This window comes from Belonocnema kinseyi, chromosome 2 (genome assembly GCF_010883055.1).
Source record: "Belonocnema kinseyi isolate 2016_QV_RU_SX_M_011 chromosome 2, B_treatae_v1, whole genome shotgun sequence".
In the NCBI taxonomy this organism is placed as follows: domain Eukaryota; kingdom Metazoa; phylum Arthropoda; class Insecta; order Hymenoptera; family Cynipidae; genus Belonocnema; species Belonocnema kinseyi.
In genome coordinates this window covers 125,506,261-125,524,830 of record NC_046658.1, presented here as the reverse complement: position 1 = coordinate 125,524,830, position 18,570 = coordinate 125,506,261, and the positions used below count along the sequence as shown (strand labels likewise).

Sequence of the window (18,570 nt, the reverse complement as noted above, 5' to 3'; positions counted from 1 at the left end):
TCAATCTGAAAAATATCTATCCCATCCACACACTACTCCTTTCCCCTGCCGAGTGAGTCACGCCTACCCCGAAAGGGAAATGGCTTAATGGTGTAATAATAAAAAAAAAACTTACCCAACACTGATATACACACTGTTCAAAAGTTAAATCGAGCAATCGCATTTTAATATTATGTACTAATTTGCTAATAAATTAACAAAAGAATCATAAATTTAGAAACATTAACAAGTTATAACAAAATGATAAAATGAATACAATTTTTCGCACAAGATTGTTTAAAACGCTTTAAATTTTTTGTTCGAAATTTTCACGAATCTACACTTTGCTGTAATTTTTTTTTAATCTTTTAAAGTTTTCAATTATTTTTTAATCTTTTGCATGGAAAATTGCACGAATTTTATCATTACGTTATGATTAGTTAATGTTTCTAAATTAATTATTTTTGGTCAATTCGTTAACAAATTAATAATATTTTAATAGAATTTTTCGTTACTTTTGTACGAAGCCAATGATTTATAAACTATGCGAAATTATTACGTTAATCAAAAATCATGGAACATTTCATAAAATTTATTATTTCGTTATAAGTTAATGTTTCTAAATTAATTATTCTTTTGTTAATTTATTTGCAAACTTTAATAAATTAATCTTTCTAAATTAATTGTTCTTTGGCAGAATTGTGAAAACATGGTTACTTTTGTACGAAGCCAAGGCTTTATAAATTATACGAAATTATTACGTTAACCAAAAACCATGGAAAATTCCATAAAATTTATTATTTCGTTATGATCAGTTAATGTTTAATGAATTAATAATCTCCCGTGCAGAAATTCCGATTTGGATCTGATCGGGGCTAGATCGGGCAGAATTTGGCCCTAATCAGGCCATCTAGATGGGGCCAGACTCGAAATGAGACGCGATGCCCGATCGGGCCCAAGCGCTGCGCCCAGAGATAATCACGCCTGGCCCCGATCGGGCCGTTATTAATTTATTTTTCTTATTCTTAATTAAAAGGGATTCTTAAATAAAATAATATTAAAATCGAATGTATCACCTCCTTAACTGAAATTTGAGACTATAAATATCAGGTTATCTAATAGATCGCGATATGGAAAAATTGGATTATGTCAGACACATTTTTTCGAACAAACGGAAAAAGTCAAACGACGCAATATAACAGCCAGCATTTGTGTTTACATTCCGATTGTATCAAATCATCTAAAAATACGTGGAAATAAATATGTTTGTGACGTCACTGTTGATCTAATTCGTTTTCACATTGAACAAATAGAATATTACTTTTTCTACTTTTGTTATAAATGAATAACCTCATTTCGAGGTTAGGTTCCATCTCAACATTCTTAATAAATTTACTTATTATAGTCTTCAACACGTAATTCAGGAATATTTTGAAGGTTACTTAACCTACGCACTCGTCTTGTGCTCACTTTTGGCATTTTTTCCCACTTATTTTGTCACTTTGACAAATAATAATTCAAATATTTTTGACGCTTGACACTTTAAATTGAAACTTGGGCGATTTGGAGTCAATCCACTTTAGTCCCCGAAATTAATGGAGCGCCATCTACTGGCAAGCTTGGCTGTTAAGCCGAGGTCTAGAGGGGGCCAAATTTAACAACAAAATTGTGTGTCCGATCTGGCCCAAATTTGAAAAAAAAAACAAACATTTGGCAATTTCTGAACGGGCTTCATTTTTAAGAGCACATTTTCAATTAAAAGAATTAAAAAATGCATAAAAAAGAATCATTAATTTAGAAACATTAAAAAATGTTAAGAAACAATTCAACATTATTTATTTCTAAACAAATAACCAACACAAAATAGTAATATGTACTGACTTAAAGCAAAAATGTTCGCCGAATACCCTCGAATTTGTTTCGAATTTCGAATAAGAAAATGCGCCGAATGTTCGCCTAGGCTAGTCCCATCCACACTATTAGGTATTCGCCGAAAATTTGCTCGGCATTCGGCGAATGCCAAATGTGTGTATCGGGCTTGAGATGTACGAAACCTAAAGTTTCTTTTTGGAATCGTTTGAAGTAAGAAACATAAAACAGCAAACCCTTTTTCTCTCAGTCCTTGCTGAAAATATGGTAAGTCGTGAAGACCAAATAAAAAGGTGCTACCAAGTTGAGGGCGTTGATGTATGCAAAAAAATTCGGATTGGAATTTTGAAGCTTCGAGAGTTCGCCACGCTAGTTAGCACCTATTATTTAGTCTGGACGAACTAGCACCTTTTTCTTTGATTTTTTTCTGAGATGGAACCTTTTCATTTGCACATGTCGAATAAGTTATTTTTCGCAAAGTGCTCCAGTTTCCGCATGGCTTTTAGTTCTCACCGTTCTCATACAAAATATAAAAAAAATATTCGAATGCATTTAATGTATTCTAATTAAAAATTACGAAATTATTTATGATCAGTTTTTTAAAGTACATCATCACAATTTGAAAAAAAATTATTCTTGCTACATTTTACGCAAAGTTTCAAGTTTGTATTCTTACTTCAAACGCATGAACTCATAATGTCTTGCGGCAATGATCATATCCTTGCTTGTGGTATCATGCAAGAAGTATTAAAATTAGTAATTTGTGGTTTTTCAGGGACTCTTTTTTTTATGTAAAGTACCTCTAGAGTGTAAAAAATCGAATATATTTGCGGTAAAATGAAAATCGAATTTTAAGTTTTGAGCTTTTTTATGTCTTGGAAAATATTGCATATTAAATGTATTTTTCTTTCAGATGATAAAGAGTTATTACATGAAAAGCGATACATGCTTTAATATGAATAAAATGATAATAGTATTTGAAAAAATTATATTCGTATATAAATTAAAGTTAAGTTCAAATTTTAACAGCGAAATATAACCTAAAAATTGCTGATCGCTTTCGGTAGCCGTCATAGGGTGACCATTCGTCTGGATTTCCCTGAACATGGCCTCATTTTAGGGCTTGTTTGAGTTGTCCTACAGGATTTTTTACTTTGTCCGGGTTTTCGTCCGGATTTTGCAAATCATAAATTTTTATTTTTCAATCAACTTTTGGACCTTTTTTACAAATTGTTATCAGTTAATACCGTCTAACTATTTTTTCAGTTAATTTAAAAGATAAAGTACTATTAAACATTCCTACTATACTATACGTTTGATAAATCTCTTTTATTTAATCCTTTGTATTCTACTATGCCCTACTTTTTACGGTTTCCAAACTATTTTACCCTGTTTTGTACTATTTTTTTAAACTTTTCTGTCCTACGTACCTTGTCCTCGATTTCAATCTCTAATGTCCTATTTTGTCCTCTTTTTTTAAATTCATTTTTCTCCTACTTTGCCCTCAGTTTTCAAAGCCAAATAACGTTCCATAAATATAAAATGTTCCAGAGACGTTACCAAGATGTATTCCGAACATAAAAAGTTTTTAGAACATTAGTTAGTCTGACTTAGGAAGTTTTTAAAACGTTGTAATAACGTCTTTTGATTTGTACTACGAAATAAAGTATATATTATATTTATTTACTAAAAAACTCTTACGGTTAATTTTGTGGGCAAATGGCAGGCCAGACAGTTTTGCCATTCTTCATTATTGGGTATCCAGAAAAATATTTTTCAGGATATTTAACACTGGAATTAGTAAATTTAGGCCCAAAACACGTATTTAGTTAATTATATTTTTTAATTAAAAAACTTGAACTTCCAGCTTGTTAAGAAAATATTGAAAGTATGTGACGTCACATCTAGATGGGGGCATGGCGAGATAGAAATACAAATTTAAAAAATGTATATTTCCTTTTAATAGCGATTTTAGAATGCATAGTTTTAGATTTAAAAAAAATGCAGTGGATTACCCTTTTACGATTAAAAATGGTAAAATACAAACCTTTCGAAATTTCCTCATTGTGGCCCTCAAGAAGGTTCAGTTGTTGGAAACTACCACTAACATCCCATATTCTGGCTGTGGTATCGCTGCTAACTGTTGCTAATTTTTGGCCCTTATTATCAAAAGCCAAATCCAAAACTTCATCATCGTGACCCAAAAGGGTACTCAGACAAGAGTTCATTCGACTGTCCCACACCTTGGCAGTATTGTCTAATGAAGAAGAGGCTATTAATGAGCAATCGAAATTGTATGAACAATTCGAAATTCCCCCTCGATGTCCAATCAAAACACTTGTCCTCCTGTGAATTTTAAATAATAATTTATTGTAGTACGTCAAAGTTTAAAGTTCAGAGGTCAAAATTGATGAATCAATAGTTAGGGATCCATTATAGGGTGTCAAATGTCAGAAGCCAAATTTAAGGGGTCATTGTAAAATATGTCCAATCGTAACTCTTATCCTTGTATGAAATTTAAATAATGTTTGTATTTTACTGTGTCGAAGGTCAGAGGTCAAATGTTATAGTTCAAAGGTAAAACGTCAAATCAAGGGGCATATCCCGGGAGTCCAATAAGGTGTAAAAAATCAAAGGTCAAATATTTAAGGTCAGGTTCAAAAAGTTCGTATTTTCTATAGAGACTCACTGAAGTGTCCTTGAGTCCCAAACACTGATGATACCGTCCAGTGACCCAGTTATAATTTCATTGCCATCGTTATTGTAATGCAACGTGATTATTTCTCCAGCGTGTCCCTCCAATGTCCCCACCTCATCTCCTATATTATATGGTTTATTTATTTATTGAAATAATTTAAACATATTTATAAATTTAGTTATTTTATTTAACACAAAAATGACATTAAAGAAAATATCATTCTTCGAATTAAACTTGATTTGAATTTGATCTCGGGTGTTCAAACTTTGTATTTATAATTTTATGGTGTTTATTTTATGAGTATTTTGCTTCCTCATAGAAGAAGCATTAATGCTTTTTTTATTAATAGAGAAACTGTAGTTAGAAAAGCATTTGGAAGTAAATGTTGGAGCAACATTATTACTATAATTTTGACTTGCATAAGGAAGCCTACAATTTTTTATTTCCGTAAATTTATAAAATAACTGAAAATGTTGTAAACTACATAGAGAAAATTCGATAATTATTACAAACAATCCATGCTGTCCCTTTTCAAACTGAAAATCCTATAACCTTAGCAGAATTTTTTCAGCGTGTACGTTCTAATTATCACGTAATAGAAAATTATGGTATCTCTCTGCATTTAAAGTACAAAAATCATTATTGCAAAAATTTTTTATTCGCTAATCTAACTTTATCTTTTACATGTTTTTTAGACGATCAAAAATGTGTAAGTAATAAGAATTCATACAGCGCTGAATCAGGGATTCGTCAGGGTATTGCAATTGAAGTTCCGTGAAATGTTAATAAATAATAATGAATAATAATTGTTAATTATAATAAATAATAAGTAATTATAATAAATAATAATACATAAATAAATCCTTTTTATTATATTTGAGGGGCTTTTGGCGTCCATAATTGTCATGTCTTCAGATACGTGCTGGTAGAAGTGTTCCTTGATATCAGAATCATGGCTTAAAACTGAAATTAAAATTTAAGAAATTTAAATTAGACCGAAATCCAAATTAAAAATCCCATTTAAAGTCCAATAATCAAATTTTTGCAAAATCCTGTTAAATAAAACAAGAATCCAACGACCAAATTTGGACCACAACGAATAAACAAAAACCGAAAATCCTATTGTAATCAACTTTTCGGTACTCGTACACTTCCTTATCAAGACAAGAAAAATTTAAGTGGTAGAAATTGACAGAACTCACGAACAGGTGCTCTCTCTTTGATACCTAAGAATCACTAAGAATCGAATGAGAGTCAGTAAGCCAATCTGTTGTAAACACAATATGAATATCTGTCACAATTACATCAGAAATAGAGAAAGTAAAAGAAAAACAGAATTCAAGAAACAGCCACGTTAAATGTAATTCATGAATTCTGTTTTTCTTTTACTTTCTCTATTTCTGATGTAATTGTGACAGATATTTATACTGTTTTTACAACAGATTGGCTTACTGACTCTCATTCGATTCTCAGGTATCAAAGAGAGAGCACCTGTTCGTGGGTGCTGTCAATTTCTACCACTTAAATTTTTCTTGCCTTGATAAGGGTACTATACGAGTACCGAAACTTTGATTGCAATAGGATTTTTGGTTTTTGTTTATTCGTTGTAGTCCAAATTTGGTCGTTGGATTCTTGTTTTATTTAACAGGATTTTGCATCGGCTTAAAACTGGTTCAATATTCAGGCCTAAATGTTTAAATAGGTTTAAATTTACTAGGTCATTTTTGTTCGTTATTTTATAATGAATTAAAAAATAAAAGCATCTGTTCACTTATATTGATTAACCCTGTGATTGAATTTTGCTTTATCTAAAAGTATTGCCGCAAGTAGTCTACAGGAAACCGAACCAGAAGTACTAATTTGGAAATATTGATGAGTAGATAATTTAATTTCTTTTAATTGCGCAAGGACATGTATTATACACAAGTATAAGATCAAGCTATCAGAACGTGATATATCTATTTTTCTAATAATTGAGATAATGATCGTTTCTGTATGTTTAGAATATTATCAATTCGATTATCAAACTTCAGTTGCAAACAAAATTGTTTTTTTCTCGGTTTGAACTGCTATCTATAAAATAAAACTATTTTAAAAATTTTAATTATCGGTTAAAGATTCATTACATGAATATTTCAAACTTGCTAAACACGTCCACAATTTGCAAAATTCATAAATACTTTTCAATATTTATCTTACAATCACTGAAATTAACCTTTACTGAATCACAAGTCAATAAATACGTAATAATTTTTTTTAATAAGTTAAAGAGAGTATTGAGTTAGAAAGTTTTCTACATTTTATTTATTATAAAAGGCTCGAATGATTATAATTACTTATTTTATTTTTACCAACGGATTTCAAGCTGCAGTATATGTCCTTAGATATTCGCTTACTCCTTAATTGTAGAGATTGAATTTTTAGTAATTATTGAATTATTATGATACTTATAAATTGAATAAGCTATTTATCGATACAAGCTTATTACTTTAATCACTGACGAAACTATCTCAAGCAAATAATTTTATTTTTATTTGAAAAGGCTTCACACTTTATGACATGGATATTCATTAAGAAAACATATACCATGATATGTACACTCATGGTCAACGAGTATTGCGCAGCATCTTGAGCGAAATTGGACGAAATAAAAATTTTCATATCTCTGTCAATAATTCATATATTTAAGCTTTTTTGTATAATGCATATATTCCGAGATATTCAACGTTAAAAAAAGTGATTTTTTTTTTCAAATTATCAGAACTTTAAAACAGCTTGATAAAAAAATGCCATTTTGGGATTATTTTAAATAAACTACAAAAACGCATCCATTTCAGTTTTTTAAAAAATCGTTTGGTTTTTTTGAATACATGCATTTTCTATAGGGATATAAAAGTCTTTATTTCGACTAATTTCGCTCAGGGTAGGCAATACTCGTTGACCGGGTGTGTATGTATGTATGCATGGCATGTATGTATGGTATGTATGAATGGTATGTATGCATGGTATGTATGTATGGTATGTATGTATGGTATGTATGTATGGTATGTATGTATGGTATGTATGTATGGTATGTATGGTATGTATGTATGGTATGTATGTATGGTATGTATGTATGGTATGTATGTATGGTATGTATGTATGGTATGTATGTATGGTATGTATGTATGGTATGTATGTATGGTATGTATGTATGGTATGTATGTATGGTATGTATGTATGGTATGTATGTATGGTATGTATTTATGGTTTGTATGTATGGTATGTACGTATGGTATGTATGTACGTATGGTATGTATGGTATGTATGAATGGTATGTATGTATGGTTTGTATGTATGGTTTGTATGTATGGTATGTATGTATGATTTGTATGTATGGTCAATCTTTCACATTCATTGAAGAGATTTTTTTTTGGTTCGATAATAACTTTTCACAACAAATGAATTTTTATATTATTTAAACCAAGAATTCTGTAAAACAGTCAACTTTTTTGCCTGTTAAATTTTGAAAGTTATTTTCATTTAAACGATTTCGAATAGAAATTAAATATATATTTACACATATTGTATATATTAACAGTAAAAATAAACTTTAAATTATACATATTATTATACTTACCAAATCGACTAGTGAAAACCACTAAGATAAAACAAAAAATAACAGTCATGGTTCTCATTTTCATGAAATAAAGGAAACTCACTTTTGAAGAATTTTTATAAGAATGTAACTAATGAAAATTCGTCCAGATGTTTTAGCGTATTTTATTTTAGTCTCTATCTCATTCATTGTTGTATTTCATAACTCGGTTTCTTCCACATGTTTAACTTGTGAAAATTCTTTAGATGTATAACAATATTAATGTACAATTTAAAGTAACAAAAACGACTGAATATTATGAAACTTGTTTTTGCGGTCGCGCAGCCCACTTAGAAGTTCAAAATTCTTTATTGTTTCAGTAAAAATGAAAATTTTACAAAATTTCGTTCTTTCATCGAACTCTTCTGCTTGCCATTTTTTCCATTCTAATAACCTTCCTCTATATTTATATGATAAACTCCTTAATTTCTCGTTTTACGATATGAGAGTCTTTCTACTTTTGGTTAGATCAGGTGCTTTCGCTTCGAGTTTGTAACCAGAAAAAAGGTTTTGTATTCCAGGTGACTACTAAATTCATTTAAATCAAGCCAAATATTCAGTTTTAACCATTTTTGTCATATGAAAAAATTGCTAGTTCATTTTTTTGTTGAAAAACAGAACTCATTACTTTAATTTGAAAATCGGAATATTGTAATAATAGTAGTAACTGTCTTTGAGTCATACTCTAGTTTCAAATATTTCTATTTTGATATTTCTTTATATTTAAATATCTATGTACTTTTTTATATTTTATTTTAATCTCATTTGAGAATAATAACAAAAACATGATGTTAAAATAAATGAAGAAAATGTGTATTTCCTATCAAAAACTTTATTTAGTAAAAGCTTGTTGTGAATAAATTTCATAACCATAAAATTTCTTTTCCAGAATGGCTGAAAAGCTCATCTTATTACATTATCATGATTACCAGTTTGGTAATGATCTATTACACGGAGGAGTATGAATCCAAATTAAATCCTGAAAGCTGTAGTTTAATCTTGTGAGTAATGTAAGTTTGGGTAAATAATGAATATATAAGGTAAGGGAAACTAATACTAGATCCGGATAAAGTTATATAATTTTGAGACAAAACGGTATAATTTGGCACATGGTGTAATTTAGAACATTGGGTAATTTAGCACACAGTATAATTGGCAGTTAATGTTTTTTAATGCGAATGGAGCAATTCTACATATAAAGAAATTATGGTGTTGGGGCAATATGACACATTGGGTAATATGGCACATGGAGCAATATGCAACATGAAATAATGTGGCACACGGGGTAATATGACACTCGGGGTTATATGACACTTGATTAATATAGCACATAGGTGTAATATGACACATGGGACATTATGATTATAATTATTTTTCCAAACCTAAATTCAAATACTAACCAGAATTTAAATAAAAAATCTTAGCGGTTGCGTCTATTGATCCTGTAGCAACCTTATTCTGAGTCGGTGAAAATTTAGCAACGACGACTTCTGCATCGTGTCCCTCAAAATTTACTAGACAGTGTCCAGTTTGTGAACACCAAACGCTGGCAGTTTTGTCAAAGGACCCAGTTAAAATTTTGTCTCTAAGGAAAGAAAATTATTCAGAAGACGAAAAATTAAATTACGAATTTCTAATTTTCAACCCTAGGCTATAATATTTGTTCATTGAATAATAAGAGGCTTTCAGTTTCATATTTGAATGAACCTTTGAAAATCTGTTATGGTCTCGATTTGAAGGATGGCAATTTGCATGTGCATAGTAAGATGGCACTTCTGTTATAAGATAAATATTCGCTAGACCCTTCTTTCAGCGTTTCCGGTTGACGGTAATCCTACCGGAAGTCAGGATAATAGCTTAACAAGCAAACTTACGAAGTCGGGTTGTTGAAAGTCACGGAATACACTACGCTTTTGTGGCCTTCGAGAGTAAGAAGCTCCTTTCCACTGTCAATGTCCCAAACTTTACAAGTTCGGTCATAGCTGCCCGTCAGGCATCTGTCAAAAATTAATATACGCACCAATCAATATTATTTATTAAAATTCAAATTAATTTTATGATAAAATGAAAGTTATTTTAAAAAGAAAATCAAGTTTCGCTATGAGACCGTTCAAAAACTACGTCACACTGCCAAGGACAGATTAACAGCTTTTGTGGTGATTTTTGGACGTAGGGGAGTAGGGGTTAACGCATGCTGTGACATTACACATGGGCAATATAAGTTTAAATCACAATTTTTTGAATTACTGGAAAAAAATGATAATTTAATTTTACAATTAAAGAATATCTAAATACAGAAGTCACGCTTTACCCCTATTCCCCTCTTTCCACTTTTTTACAGAGTTAATAGAGCCCAATAATTATTTTTCGTTAAAAGTTAATTATTTCTATGTGAAAAGTCTGCTATTGTACATTTTTAGCTTTGAATTTACCTCTTTTATAAAAAATTCAACTATATGGTCTAAGATTGAATTATTTTGTTGAAAAATCAGTTTTTTTAGTTGAAAATTGATTAGTTTAAATGAAAATTTAACAAATCTATTTTTGGGTAAAAATTGATCATTATTATAGTTCAAAATGCAAATAATATATTTTGCATAGCAAATTCGCATTGTCAGGTTAAAAATCTAATTTCTTGGATCAAATTTGAATTAAGTTGGTGTAAATTAATTTTATTAGTTTTTTCCGGGTAAAAACTAAACTATTGATTGAAAATATATGTATTTTGTCGTAAATGTTTAATTATTTTCTTAAAAATTCCAATATTCTTTTGTTAAAATTAATTTTACTAACTGAAAATCCAACTATTATATTTTTTGTGCACAATTAATCGTTTTTAGTTAAAAATTCCACTAGTAAATTTTTAATTTAGAATTTATCCTTTTTGGTTGAAAACTCAACTACTTTGGGTTAAAACTTAATTTTTCGAACTAAAAATCTATCTATTACATTTTTTTAAACAATTGATCGTTTTCAGTTAAGAATATATGTATTTTGTTGTAAATTCGTATTTTTTGGTATAAACTTAATCTTCTTGTTTAAAATTTGAACTATTTTGTCAAAATTGTATCTTATTTTTTTTTAAATTATATTTCATTTTATTTTGGTAAGAATTTATTTTTTAACTTAAAATACAACTACTTGATTTTGGGTTGGAAATTGATCCTTCGTAGTTGAAAATTCCTCTATTAAATTTTTCTCGTCGAATTCACCTTTTTTGGTTGAAAATTGAACTTCTTGGTTAAAGTCTAATTACTTTATTCAAAATTAAATTTATGAACTAAATATTAATTTTTTTAAACTACAAATTAAATTTGCCTATTTCTGAATGAAATTGTTAATTTTTACTTTAAAATACAGCCTCTTTGTTGAAAATTACCTTTTTTTTTGTTAAAAATCCAACTTTTTGTTAGAAAAATTTCCTTTTCGGTTGGAAATTTGATTATTTATGCAGAAATTTTATCAATTTGGGTTAACTTTTTATCTCTTGAATGAGAAATTTTTCTTCTTTAAAAATTCGTCTTTTTTAGTAGAAATTTAATTTATTTTGGTTAAAAGTGCAACTGTTTGGTTCAAACTTAATCTGGTTTGATTGAGGATTCAACTATTTTATTGAAAATTAGTTTTTTATAGTTAAATAAAACTCTTTTTGATGAGAAATAATATAATATAAATAATCTTTTTTTATTAAAAGTTTAAGTACTTCGCTGAAAGTTGAACTTCTTTAATAAAAATTACTTTTTTGTGTAGATACATTATTCTAGGGGAAAATTCAACTATTTGTTTGAAAATTTTATCCTTTTGTTAAAAATTCAACTATTTTTTTTAAATCTTATCTTTTTTAGTCGAAAATTCAATTGTTCTTTTGAATATTCGTCTTTTTTTAATTCATCCTTTTGGGTTGTAATATTTATTTATTTATTTTAAAATATATGTATTTTGTTTTAATTTCTTCTTTCGTGGTATAGAATTCATCATTTAAATTGCAAATTTAACTGACTAGGTGAAAGTTGAACTACTTTGTTATAAATAAAATTTTATTGGTGAAGGATCTATCTCTCTGGTTAAAAATTCGTGTTTTGTTGTTGAATTCAACTGTATTTCCTTTTTCTTTGTTGAAATTTCAACTATTACATGTTCAAATGTTCTGGTGAAATTCATCTAGAATTAATCTCTTTTTATAAAAATTTTCCGCGTTTATTGAAAATTTGTCTTTTTGGATAGAAAGTTCATCTGTCTGGATTGAAAATTTATATTTGTTGCTAGAAAAGTTCTTGTTTGAAAATTCATGTTTCTTGGTCTTCTAGAAAATTTTTATTTTTGGCTTGAAGATTCCACTATTTTTTCAAAAATGTAACTTCGTATGGTAAAAGTTAAATCTGATTTGTTTGAAAATTTGAGCATTTTGTTAAAAATATAACTTTTTTGTTGAAAATTCGTCTCTCTTGTTTAAAAGTCCACCTATTTGGTGGTAAATGCAACTGTTAGGTCTCAAATTATTATTAATTTTTTTTAATAAACTATATGGCTGAAAATTTAGTTTTTTGGTAGAAAATAATTCTTTTTTATTAAAAATTTAACCTGTTTTGGCAGGGATTGGAAAAGTTTTCAAAGCAGCCTGATGTAGTTTTTGAATAACCCCTATGGTAGACTCATAATTTATTTCTACTATATTATTATACATAATCTGAAAGACTATAAAAAATACTATAAAATAACATACTATATTGCTATATAGATCAAGCTAGTGAATTTATATGAAATCAATCAATTTTAATGGTTTAATTATTTTAGTAATGTATAATTTGAAAAATATAATGAATAATTGATGAATTAAAAATAGTTTTTTTAGCGTGGTGTACCTTGTACCTAATTTATCGAAAGCCACATTAGTAAGAGGGCAAAGTTGAGTCTTCAATGTTTTGTATTTGTAGTAACGCTTCATACTCGTATCACAAACTTTTTTTTGTAGTTTTTGCAAAGACTCGACCAACTGATCCATCACTCGATCGGTGATAACTGGCTCCGATGCTCTGATGGTTTCTGCTAAATCTCTTATGTCTGTTCTATATATACAAAAGTAATTTTAACATTTTACTGTTATAATAAAAATTTGTGGTAGCTATTGCCAAGTACAAAAAGAAGCTACCAAGAATCCTTATCTGAATTAATCATGATTTAGGACCTTTTTCAGATCTTAGGCCCCATTCTCTATAACCGGTTTTATTAAAAATTTTCAGCTTATTAGCTAAACACTGAAAAAAATGTTCACGCTTGATTTTATGTGAATTTCTTAGAAATTGTGAGATTAAAATAACGTTAGTCAAAAAAGGGTTCCTAGTGCTATTAGGGCGTTAATTAAGTCATTAAAACCTCCCCCTCGCCTGTTCCCCTACTCCTTACTCCTTTACTCCCCTACTTCCTTACTCCGCTACTCCCCCTCTCCACCTTACTACCTCTCTTGTCACTTCACCTTTTGCTTCCCCACCCTAACCGAACTTCTTCCTCCTCTACTCCCCCCTCTCCTCACATCTCCAGCTAACACACTCCTTTCCCTACTTCTCTTTCCTAACCATGACTTTCCCTCCTCTACTAATCCGCACTACTCTACTGGCCCTCCTTTCCCTAACCTCCCTACCCTTTCCTCCCTATCTATTATTTTCATAACTTCCCCGACTTGCCCTCACTAATTTCCCGTTACTTCATCTACCTTCCCATCTCTCATTTCATCGACTTCCCCTCTCCGAATTTCCCCTACTTCTCCTCTTTTCATTTCCGTAACTTCTCCTCTAGTTCTTTTCCCTGTTTTCACTCTGCTCATTTACCCTCACGAACCCCTGCCTTATTTTCCCTCACTTCTTCTACTTATCCAGCACTCCTTTCACTCATTTACCTCATTGCTTCTATTTCCCCTCTTATCATTTTCCATTACTTTACCTTCTTTTTCACGTACAGTTCTCTTAATTTCTCCTACTTTCCCACCTCTACTTTCCTTTTATTCCCCCCCCCCCCCATTTTCTTTCACTCTTCGTATTCTTCCAAGCCTCATTTGCCCTTACCCCCTTTCACCTCCCCTAATTTCATTCCTCTCAATTTCCCCACTTTCCTTTTTCTCATTTCCCCTTCCGGGGAAAAATTATGATGGACAAAAGGACGTGCGGAAGAACAACCAGCCGAAATTAAAAGAATTTCTACCCAGGGATACGAAACCCAAAGACCATACAAAATTTTTTACCTATGCTCACAAGGTACAAAAATGCATTGAATAATTTTTTCCGGTCAGAAGGCACCCGAAAAAATCACTTTTTGGGATTTTTGGAATAACATCTATGTGTTTTGGAAGATGTTAAGGGTAAGTTATAGGACTTGTCGAGGACTCTCCAGAAAGAAGTTTTATTTCTCAGTAAGTGGGTGTGCTACTCCAAAAATACCTCCATGGTGCCCCAAAAGGTACCCCTAAATCCAAAAAATATCAATTCTGCGCGAAATGTAGACGCTGTAGCCCTTTATTCTCGTTGTTTTTGCTAAAAATTATTATTTTTGGTCATGTGAAATAATCCTAATATTTTAAAGTGATTTATAATAATCTTAACAAGTTTCATTTGTTTAAATAATTGTTTTTTCTCAAAATATCGGCTTTTTTGGCAGGTTTAATATCTACCTTATAAATCTCCAATAATTAAGTTTTATTATTTAGCATGCCATTATTTGTTTAAAGAAATTAAATTTGTTCAAATATTAACTGTCTATTATATTCATGAATTGTTAAAAAAATTAATTATTAGTTATTTTCGAGGTATCATAGCTTTCAATGTATGTGAAAACTCCCTACAGTAGATATTCAGTAATTAAGAGTACAAAAAAAAAGAAGAGAATTTTTTAATTTTTAATGATAAACACATGTAGTGTCTTGAATATTAATTAAATTAAATTAATTATTTCATATATATACATCCATCTGTAGGACAATTTCCCCTATAATCTCTGAAATGGTGTTTTTAAATTTATTTTAAAAATTTCTATAAGGTTCTTTTTTTTTAAGTTTCTTACTCTATTTATACAGCCATTATAAAAATGATCGAGATTGAATGTCATGAACAAAAAGATTTTAATACAAAATGGCATGGTATAATAACATAGTATAATATTAATTCTCGTGATGTTGTATAACTTCTAAAATCGATTTTGAAAATTTGTTTAAAAAATTTCTACAAGTTTCTTTATAAAAAAAGTTTCTTACTATATATTATTATTACTATTCATTCGCAAATCAATTCGCCAACTTTGATTTCCCTTTATGTAGTTGTGCTTGGCAGAGTTTTTGCATGGCAGATGTTTTTGATATGGTTTCATGTTTTATTTTGTAATTTACAAAAAAGATCTTTGTTTTAAAGTATCTTAAATCAATTTAAAAAAACAAATTTGAAAAGCCACATTATAGACATTGTATAATTTTGCGGGATAGAATTTAATGAGCAAACGATTTTAATAAAGATTGTTTGGTATAATACCATGGTATAATACGTAATCCCGCCAAACTGCATTATCTCTTAAATGTATTAAAACATTTTTCTAAATTTCTATAAGGTCCTTTATAATAAAAAAGGTTCTTCCTATATTTTATTAATTATATTTTTTCCCACATCACTTGCAGATTTTATTGATAAGGATTTATGTTTTTTTTTAATTTACAAAAAATAAGACTTTTTTATGAACTATAATACAAATTTCAAAAATTTGCTTCGAAAAGACATGTTATAAATAGTATGAAAATTGAAGGGATTGCTTATCATAAGCAAAACGATTTTAATAAAAAATTCTGAGGTTGTACATGGCAGATGTTTTGCATCGCAGAAGTTTTTGGTGGGAATATTTTTCACGATTCTACTTTTTTAATAAGAGACCTTGAGAAATTTGGAGGAAAATCATTAACAGAAAGTTTTTATTTAATATTAAAGGATTGATAAGAATGGTTAAATTAACAAATATAAGATTTATCCTCTATAAAAGAATCCCAATTCATAATTCCTTAATAAATAATGTCATCTTAATCCCCAAATATACGCGAATAAAAAAAACAATACTAATAAAATGATAATTGACTAATTATATTAAATATTAATTAAGATTAATTACTGTGCTGATAAATCCAAGAGGTCTATGATCTTCGTCTTGACATGTCCACCTTGCATGTATTCTAAGGCAATACCTGAGATAATTGTTATAATTGAATATTGCTTAATTAATTAGTTGTCTGAATTATTATTAGTCATCTCTACCACTAAATGGCTTAAATTTGCGTCTATTATTTAAGCAATGGTTGGACTCACCAGGTGGGAAATAACGTAGCAAAAATTTCAGCAGCCTCATGAGCAAAGTCTCAAAAATGTAATTTAGTACCTCGGAATTTAAAGCTGATGCGCGTTTTGCGGCCTTGTTATCAAGACGAGACTGGTACCAAAAATGAAAGTGAATCTCGTGAGTTGCTAAGGGTTGTTTGATCGATATGGAAAAAGGAATTTGATTTTAACTGTGATTTTTAGTTAAATATTTCACATTAATTTATATATTTATGTTTTCACCCATTTTAAATAATTATTCAAATCTCAATTTATTTACTTGAGAAGAGATGTAGGTGACTGGGATGTAACCGTGTTAATGATCTCACAATTATTTTTCTGATATCATCTTTCATAGAGAAAATAATCAATTTTCATCCAAATAATTTTTTTTTGCAACAAGGTATACAGAAAAAAGACGGCAGACCATTACCTGAATGTCTCACTCTCTAGATTTGATTTTCTAAAATTAAAAATATAAACAATATACAATTCCATTATGAAATAAATATTTAGAAATTATATTAAAATTTGTTTTGAAAAATTGATCATGAATAATTTGGTTTTTAAGAGCATTTGGAATTAAATATAGCATTTGAGTGTATATATTTTTATTTTGAAAAAAAGCTAGTTATTCAAAATTAACTCTTTTTCTGTTGAGCAATAATTTTTTAAATTCGAAATTCATATATTTCACTTTTTGATGAAAATTGATCTCTTTTATTAAAAAATTTACCTAATTTATTGAAAAACAGCTTTCGTTTGTAAAAATTCATTAACTGAAAATTAAGCTTTTCCATTTTTGGTAAAAAATTTATCTTTTTTAGTTGAAAATTTAACTACCGGGTTAAAAGTTGAACCACTCTATTATTAATTTATATTTTTAGGTTAAAAGTCTAATTTTCCACAAAAAATAGATTAGCTACACTTTAAGTTAAAAAACTTTTCAATGGAAAAATTGAATATTCAATCATATAGTAAAATTTTTAACTAAAGAATAATTCAATCTTAACCAAAAATGAAATAGTTAAATTTTCAGTTAAAAAATTAAATTCCAATAAAATAGTTTATTTTTTAACTCACGAAATGAATTCTTAACTAAAAAGAATGAGTTTTCAAACCATGAATGATATATTTACATATATTTCCAGATAAAAAAATTATTTTCAATTATACAAAGGGAATTCTCAAAACAAAAAAATTTAATTATCAACCAAGGAAATTAATTTTTATCTAAGAATGACAAATTTCAGATAAAACAACCATTTTTCCTCAAGAAAATAGTTAAATTTTCAAGCATTAAAATACATTTTTAAAAAAGAAGAATAGTTTTCCACCAAAAAAGTCGAATGTTCAACCAAAAAAATTAATGTATTTGCAACAAAATAGTGAAATTTCCAAATAAAGAAATGAATTTTGAGCTAAAAAAGATACATTATCAAACAATAATTAGATATTGCTTAAATTAAAAAAATTTAATTATCAAAATTGAAGCAGTATTTTATTTATTAAAGGCATAGCGTACGGCCCCTTTTAATTTGATTCTTTCTTGAATGATACATTGAATTTGTTATGTTAAATTTAAATTAAACAAAAATGTATATCATTTGAAAAAATTATTACCCAAACTCTGAAAACTGATAAAAGATTCTTTCCTTTTTAATATATTCATTTGAATAGACCGACCCATAAGTTAAGTTCCTAATCGAAGGTTTAAAGTAAATTAAAAATAATGATTAAATCCAACAAATTAATTATTCATTTTAATTTATATGCACTTATATTTATAATTAAAAATTATTTAAATAAAATTTAATATTAGCAAAGCGCCTTATAATAGGCAACCCTAAAATCTTCAGTGTTCTTAAAATGACACAGACAATCTGTTCATATTTCCTCTTCACTGAAATATATTTCATATGTAATTCCATGAAATTTAAAAATGTAATGTACTGAAAAACTTTAAAAAATGCAATTTTTCTAGAAATAATCATTTTATTGCCTAAATATCGACACAGTACTCAGAATTTGAGTATAAAGTTGGGGAA

At 28.7% G+C, this 18,570-nt stretch overlaps 1 protein-coding gene across 1 annotated transcript in view; it reads right to left on the bottom strand.

The window, feature by feature from the left end:
- The window catches only part of LOC117168118 (dynein assembly factor with WDR repeat domains 1-like), a 27,352-nt gene extending 10,799 nt beyond the window's left edge, over positions 1 to 16,553 (bottom strand). Inside the window, exons 1-7 of the mRNA XM_033353514.1 lie at positions 16,514 to 16,553; positions 16,320 to 16,392; positions 13,046 to 13,249; positions 10,058 to 10,180; positions 9,584 to 9,768; positions 4,538 to 4,667; positions 3,896 to 4,194 (exon numbers count right to left, since the gene is read on the bottom strand). Of these exons, the coding sequence (XP_033209405.1) occupies positions 3,896 to 4,194; positions 4,538 to 4,667; positions 9,584 to 9,768; positions 10,058 to 10,180; positions 13,046 to 13,249; positions 16,320 to 16,392; positions 16,514 to 16,553 (1,054 nt within the window). The remainder of the gene's footprint in view (positions 1 to 3,895; positions 4,195 to 4,537; positions 4,668 to 9,583; positions 9,769 to 10,057; positions 10,181 to 13,045; positions 13,250 to 16,319; positions 16,393 to 16,513) is intronic.
- Positions 16,554 to 18,570: the final 2,017 nt, after the last annotated feature.